We start from the raw sequence: 11,047 nt of genomic DNA on the forward strand, positions 1-11,047 counted from the left end.
CCAGAGGCAGCACAGTACCTACCTTGACCATGACACTCCAGTTCCAGAGGCAGCGCAGTACCTAAACTCTTCAGGCGAGCCCTCCAGACCTTGTCGCTCCAGCGCAGCCGCACGCTCAGCTTCGACTTCCTGTGGAATAACTTCAGATAACATAAACTTGCCGCAGTATGGTTTCTAAAACTAGTGTTGCTAAAATAATCATTATTGCAGCAGGTTTTTTTCTAAAAAGGTACTTCTAAAAAAAGGTTTTTCTAAAGGCAGGGTACTCCTCATTTGTATTCACAGATCCTGCATCACTAGCACCCTTCTCATTTAGAATCTAGCACAATTTCATTATCCACCCTTCTCCAAATTCTCTAAGTTATTTTGATTGTTTTTCTTCCATATTTTCTTCCGGTTCTGACCTTAATCATGACACTCCAGTTCCAGAGGCAGCGCAGTACCTACCTTGATCATGACACTCCAGTTCCAGAGGCAGCACAGTACCTACCTTGATCATGACACTCCAGTTCCAGAGGCAGCACAGTACCTACCTTGATCATGACACTCCAGTTCCAGAGGCAGCACAGTACCTACCTTGATCATGACACTCCAGTTCCAGAGGCAGCACAGTACCTACCTTGATCATGACACTCCAGTTCCAGAGGCAGCACAGTACCTACCTTGACCATGATACTCCAGTTCCAGAGGCAGCATAAGGTGAAGACAAGCACCAGCAGCAGCACCATGAATGGCCACCACCGTCGTTTGGTCCTCACATCCCATAGCAGCAGAATAGCCGCCCAGCCTACCAAACTCACGATCACAGCAGTCAACATCAGCGTCAGCATCTGTCAAGAATTTAAAATGTATTAAAAAGTAGAAAGTATAGTACAGTATTCTAAGAGTTATACCTCAATAATTTGTTTACATGTTTACTCTATGCCGCATATTTTTTCCAGGTTGTTGTCTCTTTTGCTTAAAAATCACATATAAATAATAACAGTACTGTCATAGCCAAAGCAGGAACTTTGCTTATTCAAGTGCAAAACAAGGAGGAGATATCAATTTAATATTGTAGAAAATCATTTATTTTATACAAACATACACACTGTTCAAAAAATTATACTAAAACCGTCTTGCCGGCATTTAAGTGGCTATGTGTGGCACTGTGTTGCCACTTTTTTCTAATCTAACACAAGGAACCCATACCACATTGGAAAAAAGGCTAAACACAGTTTATTTCTATGGGGTGGCCTTTCACTGGTACGCCGGTCAGACCATTTTTTCACACTTATTTTGAATGGTGCAGGGGATCATCAAAATTCATACTTTAATTAATTAATTTACTGTTATTAATTAGTTTTACTGTTAAAAGTTTTTAGTTCAAATACTGCTGCATTACAATATCACTCAATTTTTAAACAAATATTAAATCAGTACTATCTTCTTGCTAACAATTTGTTAGCTGGTAAAATGTGACTGTAGTAAGATCTTACATGTAAATAAGGGTCAAAGGGATGTACCAAAGAGATTTAAGAACTTACTTCTATTCCGTGGATGGAGGAAATTTCAAATGATGGCCATAAGAAAGAAGAGCGTATTTCGTTTTCTGCCAGTTCAACTGCATCATAGAGTGAAGATATCACTTGATCACACTGTAAATACAACAATGTTAGTGACCTCGACCATCTGGAAAATCATCTGGAAATTGTGGGAAGTATTTTATTATTCACATATTCTACGGGTAACTCTGAAGTCTTTGATATGCATCATGTACATACATTGTATACATGATCACAGATCAATCACAGATGAATGCTCCACCAGTACAACTCACGTGTCTCACGAGGTCTCCAGATGACTTATTTTTGATGCAGTGCTGGAGGCCAGTCACAAGCTCCTCAGACAATACAAAAGTCAGCTGTCGCTGCATGGTGCTTGATGCAGCCCAGCCATGAGTCTGGAAACCAGCCATCAGTTACATGTTTGCAATATGAACTCAACAATTATCATAAAAATGAATTATCATTAGTTATCTTAGTTTCAAATAGAGACAACATGATTTGATGGCAGACATCACACAGACAGTAGCAGAATCAATATCTGAAAAAATTTATAGTTGCACATTGTTATCAATGAGAAGTTTAATTATTTGAGTACATTTTGAAAGAATTTAATACAGAAGGAGGCTTAATAACAAGAAGGAATTGAGTTGTTGTTACCAAGCACCTGAACCTGCAGAGACTGCAACAGGAGGCTAAGGGCACGGCGGTAATGAAGCTCAAAGTCCACAGCGTTGCCCTCACTCAGCTTGGATACAAGTTTAGCGTTGGACGTCTCCTTTGACTGAAATGGATGGATGATTAACTTCTGGGGTGCAGATTTATGCTTCAGAAAGTTCTGTCAAGCACATTGCATGCTAGCTCACTGTTCTGTCAAGCACATTGGGTGCTAGCTCACTGTTTTGTCAAGCACATTGCATGCTAGCTCACTGTTTTGTCAAGCACATTGCATGCTAGCTCACTGTTTTATCAAGCACATTGCATGCTAGCTCATTGTTTTGTCAAGCACATTGCATGCTAGCTCACTGTTTTGTCAAGCACATCGCATGCTAGCTCACCGATTTGTCAAGCACATCGCATGCTAGCTCACTGATTTGTCAAGCACATTGCATGCTAGCTCACTATTTTGGTTGATTAGCTAAATAAGATCCTCAGTCACCCCAATTCTCAATTTTGTCCAAAAGCATGTGTTGATATTCAAAAAGGAAAAGTGTGTGACAGGAAATATTTCTACTAAGTGCATTTATGTAAAAAATTAAGCAGAGTTTTGAAATTAATATTCAAAACACTGATTTTGAGTGATCAGAATGTGGGTTGCAATAGGAGACCAAGGCTTATACTTTCAAATAAAGTTAAGAGATCGTAAGTTCATCAGCCATTCATTGACGGCCTTTCAAGCAAAATCCACCAATCATAGACAAGAAAATAGAGCGTAAGTACTAACGTTCACTTAGCGAGCTTTGAAAGTATCCACCAATCATAGACAAGAAAATAGAGCGTAAGTACTTGCGTTCACTTTGCGAGATTTGAAAGTATGGCCCAAAATGTGGCAGAGGCTCTCACCTGCAATTGCTGTTGTAGCAAATCATGTTGAGCTTGGCAGGAATGAAGCTCACGCTCAATGTTCATACATTCGTTGATGCCATGAGCAATTCCTGGCAAACATGAAACATCAAGAAAAATTGTGATAGATGCGAATGCAAAAAATTTGAATAAAAACTTATGCGAGACAATAAACAAACACAAGAAAGGAGAGATTGATTTTTCTTTAGAATATTGGTGGCAAAAATATCTCATGTACCGTAACTGCAAACACAAATGTGCCTTATGGCATTTTTTCAGGAAACCAAAAATGTTTGAAAAGTGTAATTGGTTTCAAAATATAAAAATCATATGTAGATTACTCTTCTGTTTTTCCATTGACTCATCAAGAGCAGCTTTTTTCTTGATAACCTGGCGTCGCAGTGTGACATCAGCCAGCATGTCATTGGGATCAATGTAGTAGCTTGTGTCCTCATAAAGAATGCCATTCTTGTCCAAGAACTCATCTTCTTCAAGGGGATCTTTCATTGCCTGAAATGGACATTTATAGTTTAATACTTCTTATATTTACTACATTTATAATTTCGTGAATGTAATATACAGTACCTATACAGGGAAGGGAGTTTTACATCATGTCCCTCCATATTCCTTTATGTGTAGGTATATTAATTGCTTTTTATAACTAATAATTGACTTGATTTCTCTTCAAAACAGACCAACTCATTCGAAGGAGCTCAAGGTAGCTTTTGACAGCAGCTTATCAGGCACTCTCAACTGAACAAAGCGAGTCTGGAGCATATGCTTTGCAGTGTGCCAGCTCAATTCCTTACAGAATCAATTTAATGATAGATTTGGGTAATTAAGCTCATTATATAGATGTGATGTTTACCAGAATAGAGATACTTTCTTTGCTGTAGTTCATGATGTGATTAAAGGCCTTCTATCATTGCTGAGAATAATAACAGCTGACTGTGCTGATGACATTTAACTTCCTTTACTTGAGCTCCAGATATGACTGTAGCCAAACGTAATATCCATTTGTTTCTTTCACAGTTAAATGAGTGGACAGGAAGAAGGGATTTGTTCTAAATCATCCAGAAACTTGATCTGTAAGCTCCCCCAACAAGCTTGCTCAACAATATAACAGTCCTGTTATACAAGCCACGTCACAAGCAATGGATTACCATTGCAATATGTACAGAATTGATTACCATTGCAAGCATACTATGCAATATATGAATGAAGCAATGCACTATGCATAATAGCAATATATGAATGGATTACCATTGCCATACGTACAGAATGCTAATACTCAAACCTGCAAGCATACCTACCAATTATAAACATGTCAAGTGCAGCACAACCCACTGGTGGGCTGCAGGGTATTTTTTCTGGACCAGTTGTGTGATATAGCTTTTTTCAATTGCATTGGCTTGAAAAAATTTATGACGGCAGAACCACCTCATTAAATTTTTAAAAATACAATAATAAATGAGTATTAAATTTTTGCACTGGAACCTACAAATTTACTAGTACCGTATATATTGAATTATATGCATTTTTGTCTGCAGACTTGGCCATTTTTAGGCCATCTGGCAGCCCTGGTGGGTTGTGCCGCACATAACGTGTTAATCTGTTTCAACCTAATCCCAGCATATGTCAGGCAGATAACTGCATAAAGAAATAAATCTGAGCTGAAGCAACTGATTTTTAATAGCAGAGCCTTGAGCATAAGAAAACCACATCTGTGCCTTCAATGATACATGCCAGTCTTTTTCCAATGGCCATTCTGCAGAATGTAGGTAGTGGTTGTCAGGTACTAGTACAGCCCGACGCAAAAGGTTAGCCCCACCCCTTTAAAACATCATAACACATCGAGTTTTGCCAGTTTTAACGTGCAAATGGTGGCAAACGAATCGTCTTGGTCTCAGTAATCTATAGCAGGTGAAATTTGATGAAAAAGTTAATTACTGGCGGAAAAATCAAGCAGTCCGTGTTTTTGCACCGACGCAAAAGGTTAGCCCCACTTTGCAGTTTGGCGCTCTTGCGGACAGGACGCAGCGTAGACTCGGTGCAAAGGGNTCATACATGAATAACTATCAATTTCCTACTGGAAGGAAATACTGCCTATTTCTTTAATACCCACCATAACTTTTAAGGCATCCCATTAAATTGATGCCATACCTTCAGTAATCAAAATACAGTCACATTCACAGATAGCCCTTATGTTGCTTAGCCCCTCTAACACCTTACCAAAGCACCCCTTCCTTCATAAGCTACTCTGCAAAATGGGAAACTGCACTCAGAAGTGATGCTTATAGAGTCCAAGTTGTTGCCAATCCACAAGGCTCATAACATGAAATACCTGAAGCATTTGAAAAAGCCCTCTGATTAGAGAAATTCTAGAAATTTTCACCAATTTCCCATTATCCATACTGCTGGCAAGTTCTAACAGTTAGCTCCATCTCATTTTCAAAATTCAAATTTAACTAATGATCAATCTTTCCCCTCCATAGTATGCCTGTGGTACTATATCACAAGGCATAAGGCAAAAAGGTAGATGACTACACAGCAATGGCAAGCCATTCCCTGTGGCACATACAGACTTGCATGAGATGGTAAGTTGAATGACAAGATTTCATTGAAATTGAATACATTAATGTTGGTTGAACAACACTTAAAATTTAATGAAAGGCTTGCTTATTCATTTAATAAAAATGATGTAGGCCAGTGGCCATTGGTTTCCAGTAAGATCCTTGCAATAGAGACTGCTCAACCAGACCTTAACTCCCACACTGGGTCATGCAGGAATTAGGGCACACCTAACCCATTTTAAAATAGTATATAGCTCGCAGTACCTATCTTTGTGGGATCTAAAAACATTCAGCACTTGCTGCTGCATTGCAATTGCACCAGTTATGACCTGTCCTCATGAGCTAATTTGCCAGCTTCCAGTTTAGTTACGGTATTAGAAATAAGAGAATAGGATAAATTATATAAAAATATCATTGACAAATAATTCACTCATTTCCTTATTAATCAATGCTGCCAGTTCAAACTCCATATCAAGCTATAAAGCCTCCTCTAAGAGAACAACATTTAAGATTTTAAACCATTCAGTAAACGGAATCTGATCTTTAATAAAAATGTCAGAGTAAATCATCTTGACACTTTATTGCAGTAACATAATGATGTGAGTATACAATTAAATATTTGAAATTCTGAGCATGGCTGTTGCACATTTCATGTCGAAGATAAATTTTTGTGGTTTCAGAAAAAAATATAAATAAATAAATAAAAAAACCAAGGGCTGCTAAATTTTGATTAAAAACATAATTAAAAGTGGAATTTTTTCATTTTTAGGAGCAGCATATTAACTCAGAGTTAATTTCAAACAGTGCTCTCACATTGCCTCACCTGTGTTGATAACAAACTCAACATAAGTGTACTAAAACTCAATAAAACTGCACCCTGCTTCATCGTGATGACAATCTTGAAAATCTCTCACAGAATTTGCTTTTATAGAAGTCATAAAATAAACTGGTAGCCAAATTAGTGTAATGGTAACTGCTTTTCCATGAGTACAAGATTTCATCTCCTGTACTCTGACTTCATCCTTAATACTGAATAACAATTAAAGAGAAAAACCTGAAAATTAAATTGGAGATTTAATTATATGACAATGATATCAAGTGGTGAGTGCAGTACATTGGCAGGGTTTGTTAAAGTTGTTTATTTGGTATAAGAGATTCACATTGATGCCATGTGGCTACCAAGTTTTCAGAGAGAGGATAACCATCATAAGTAGATACTGATTTTGTTGTTGGTTCATCAGCAACAGGAGGAGCTCAAGAAATAAGTATATGCAGCGCTGTATCACTGAATGAAATGCATTGAGATACATGCACTTTGGGTGAAGTTGTATATAAAAGTTTGGATTGTTTGCTCAATGCAACTAGAATCATATGCTACTACAGAGTGATGCACCATCTATTATCTTGTTGCATGCCAAACTTTTCAGAAAATATAATAATTTTCTCTATTGACAGCAAAACAAAAAGTGAATATTTGAAATTATAAGGAAGATTCATCTAATGAATCTTGCTCCATTTTTCTTGTTTATTTTGAGCATAAAGAATGCCTAAAATACATACTAGGATACTAATGCCATGCAAGTTTTATTGGATCTGCAAAATGATCAAAAATTTGAGAAAAAGCTATACATAAAACAAGCTAAGGCAACTAATTGGTCAAAAATAAGGCCTAGAAAAAAATTATAACATGATAACATTAACAGCATCCATTCAATACATGGTTCCCAAAATTTTGCTTGCTGGCACCCCCTTGGCTCTTCAGTGAATTCCTAGCGCCCTCCCACAGGCACATATGAAAACAAACACCTCTTTCTTGATATTTTGTATACTGCAATTTGAACTTTTCCAGATCTTCAAGTGGGCAGTACCACCTTCTTTGGGAACTACTAAATTTTAACATATGTTCTCAACTTTTTAGCTAAATATTAAAATGAGTAGGTAAAAGGCTGAGTTTTAATACAAAAATATATATATGCAAGTTTGATTAAAGACCAGAGCATGTTTTTTATTAATAATCTTCTTGCTTGTTTTTTCAATGAGTCAAACAAAATTTCTTGCAGGTGCCAGGAGATCAAAAAGCAGGTTTCCAAATGAAATTTTAATAGATTGCAACGTTTTGAAAATACAATTTTCATTATCAAGCAGGTGAAGGTTTTACAACACTTGAAATTGAACTTTGGAAATGACAGAAGTACAAATCAATGGTATAGTGGATACAACTTAAAATATAGGCTTAAAATTACTCTAAAAATAATGTCAGCATCCAGACAAATCCTGTAGTTTGGAGGTTGATAGCTGGAGACTCGCTCTTGATAATGAGGGCCTCAGCTATCGCCAGTCTCAATGGGTCAGGGCACCACATAACTATGCTGGTGCAGGTCTCCAATGTTGCTTGGGTGATGATCTCATTGTGAGCCTCCCTTATGTGGTTCTTAGGTCCTCCAGAACCACATTTCTATTTTCTATAGACCACATTTCTATTTTCTATAACCACATAATCATTTCTATTGAAGGCTGGGCACCAGATCGCCTAGATAAATTACCTCCTATTTACGGTACTTGTTGAGAAGGGTGCATGATCAGGCAACAAGATTCCAAATGTATTAAAAATTTGTCACATTTGAGCCACGAGATTTCAGAAACAAGTAGAAAAATTCCAATCTTGCCCCCAGCCCTGGGCCCCAAACAAGGGTCCCATATCTGGTTATCCCCATTGTGTCCAATCCAAGAGAATTTTCAAGTTCTACCATAGCAGGGTTAGGGATATATTTTGCAACTCTCTTATGATGCCAAAAGACATCAAAGTTTAATGTCATCATGACATCAGTCATCACTGGCTCACGCTCACTGCTGGGCCGCAGGCTACTGCGCCGGGATTGCATTCATGCTTCTTACCAGCAAGGTCTGCAGGGACAACCAAACCCAAAGACCAAAGTAACATTTGCATCTTCAATCAGAGCTATGTCTTCCTCAAAAAGCTCGAATGTAGGAACTCTCACACTGTTGATCTGCCATGATCTACCTACATCAAAATTGGCAGCCACAATGACAGGATGAGGAAAAGTCAACCCTGTTGTTGTTTATTGCATCTGTCATGCTTGCCGGGGGGGCAGGCACCGGAAGAGGGGGGAGATGGGCGAAGGTAGGGAGGGTGGCCAGGAATGCTGCTGTCTCCAAGAGGCTGTCCCACAGTGAGGAGACACTGAGGGAAGTGAGGAAGGCAGGGCAGGCTAAGAGATGCTGGACCCACTGCAGGGGATTCCTGCACTCCAGGCAGGCGTAGCTAGGGGAGCATTTGATCCTGGCGGAGTAGGACGCCAGGGAGCTGCAGCATCATGAGTGCAGCTGGGATAGCGCCCATCGGTAGGGGCGAGGGAGTGAGGCCTCCACCAATGTAATTGGCGGTGGTGGAGCAGCAAGTATGGCATTCATAGCGTCAGTTGCCGCAATGCGGGAGGTGATCTCCCTGCAGAGGGACTGCTTGGCCTCTCTGTAGGCACCAGCAGGCAAGATACCATTTGCCAAGAGTGGTGTGACAAGATGGCTGAACCTTGACTGAATGGAGGCTTTCATGTGGTGGTCCCTGACTGGAGCAGAAACCATGAGGAATGAGGTATGGGAGGGCTGGAGGGCCCTGGCAAGGAACTGGGCACAACGCACAATACAGGTCCAGGTGCACAGACAAAAGGAGGACACCGGTCTCCTGGTGAAGATGGGCAAACAAGGCCATTTTGAGGCAGCCAGTGGCTAGTCTCAATGCAGTGTTTTGTATTGTTTGCAGGCTGGCAATTGCTGTGTGGGAGGCAACAGGGTAACAGATGGGGGCCGCGTAGTTGAGGATTGGGCGCGTGATGGTTCGGTAGGTGGCAATTATGTCCTCCTTGGAGAAGCCCTAGTTGGTACCAGCAAGGGCTTTTAAGATGCGAAGAGAGCCCATTGCTTTTGTGGCAATGGCTCTTACATGAGGGGAGAAAGTGAAGTGTGTATCCCAGGTGACGCCTAGGATTTTGGGGGTTTTATCTAGGGGGATGATGCCAGATAGTGGCAGATGGGTGGGATTGGGATTGGTGCGTATCTGGGATGAAGAGCGTGACCAAGGACTTGCCTGGAGCCATGCCCAGTTTCTTGTTAGCTGACCAGTCTGAGATGCTGCGAAGGAGCATGGTCAAGCCTTGGGGGATTGGGGATGATACAAAGATGGTAAGGTTGTTAGCGTAAAAGGTAATGTTGATGATCGGCACTGGAATATTGGAGATGAAGTGGTTAAAGAGGACCAGCAAGATGACCGAGCTCTGGGGAATGCCCAAGCAGATGGCACTGAAAGGCGATTGTGTTCTCAGGTAGAGGTAAGGTGCCTGCCTGCCTCTTGAGGTAGCAGCACAGCCAACGGACCTGGTTGTGATGTAGGTCTGAGGCTACAATCATGCTTAGGAGAGGGTGGTCAACACTGTCAAAAGCCTCTGAGAGGTCGACTACTGCAGCAACTGTGCGGGCTGGAAGGCGCCAAGTTAAAACCCATCATGATTTGGTGCGCAAGTGGGAGGAGGGTGGAGACTGTGGAGTGTCCCGGTTTGAAACCATGTTGAGAGGGGATGGTAGTGAGGAATCCTAAAATATAAGGGAGCACCAGATGCTCTACAATCTTGGCTGCAGGGCAGAGGAGGGAGATTGGGCAGTATGAAGCAGGGTTGGTGATTTTTTTTGATTTTTTAAAAAATATCAAAAATCAATGATTTGTTTGATTTTTTCATGATTTTTTCGATTTGATTTTTTTTTTATTTTTTTCAGCTTTTTTGTCTTTTTGAAGTGTTATGTTTTACGTTGCAATTAGCCTACTAACAATAACAGTATATGGATCATATTGGATGGCTAAAAAGGGCACTTATTGCCTTCAATAATGGCCAACAGGCCAAGGTGGTGTTTACCACTTAGGGATTTTTGGGTAAACAATTATTGACAAGTCTATTCATTAGCTTTGTAAAGTTTGTATGGAGCAAGGTAATGAGCTAAATATTGACCATTTAACTGGCTTCAATATACAAAAACACTTCAGGAATGCAGATCTTCTAAACATTGAAGAGTCACATAACAAGATAGGTAGCTGATAGCACAGTGCACAGCACTATCAATAGATCTACTAGTTTTATGTCCTATAAATCTACCAGAATCTACCCTCTATACACACCGACTAGTAGTGACTGAGTGACTGACTGCACTGTTCCCATTTAATTCAGACCAATAAACCAATACTAAACATAAACTGAACGATAACCAAACAAACCTCATACGACTTGAAACGAGACTTAAGTTATGAGAAAAGCTAACACTTTTTGAAATAAACATGTGCACAATTCAAACATTTTATAT

General features: G+C 39.9%; 1 protein-coding gene across 1 annotated transcript; it reads right to left on the bottom strand.

Moving 5' to 3' along the window:
- Nucleotides 1–504: 504 nt before the first annotated feature.
- On the bottom strand, nt 505–6,735 carry LOC108674829. The gene is made up of 7 exons (XM_018162802.2): nt 6,504–6,735; nt 3,449–3,617; nt 3,108–3,199; nt 2,212–2,328; nt 1,820–1,942; nt 1,527–1,637; nt 505–830 (listed from the first exon to the last, which is right to left on the bottom strand). The coding sequence occupies exons 1-7, from the start codon at nt 6,564–6,566 to the stop codon at nt 582–584; spliced, it is 924 nt and encodes a 307-aa protein (XP_018018291.1). The 5' UTR covers nt 6,567–6,735; the 3' UTR covers nt 505–581.
- Nucleotides 6,736–11,047: the final 4,312 nt, after the last annotated feature.

Source organism: Hyalella azteca, unplaced genomic scaffold (assembly GCF_000764305.2).
Source record: "Hyalella azteca isolate HAZT.00-mixed unplaced genomic scaffold, Hazt_2.0.2 contig13528, whole genome shotgun sequence".
Classification (NCBI taxonomy): domain Eukaryota; kingdom Metazoa; phylum Arthropoda; class Malacostraca; order Amphipoda; family Hyalellidae; genus Hyalella; species Hyalella azteca.

Coding starts and splice junctions, on each gene's coding strand:
- LOC108674829 (XM_018162802.2), bottom strand. CDS start 6,566: ATGAAGCAGGGTGCAGTTTTATTGAGTTTTAGTACACTTATGTTGAGT. Junction 3,618..6,503: donor TGAGTTTGTTATCAACACAG/GTGAGGCAATGT, acceptor TGTCCATTTCAG/GCAATGAAAGATCCCCTTGA. Junction 3,200..3,448: donor GTCAATGGAAAAACAGAAGA/GTAATCTACATA, acceptor CATGTTTGCCAG/GAATTGCTCATGGCATCAAC.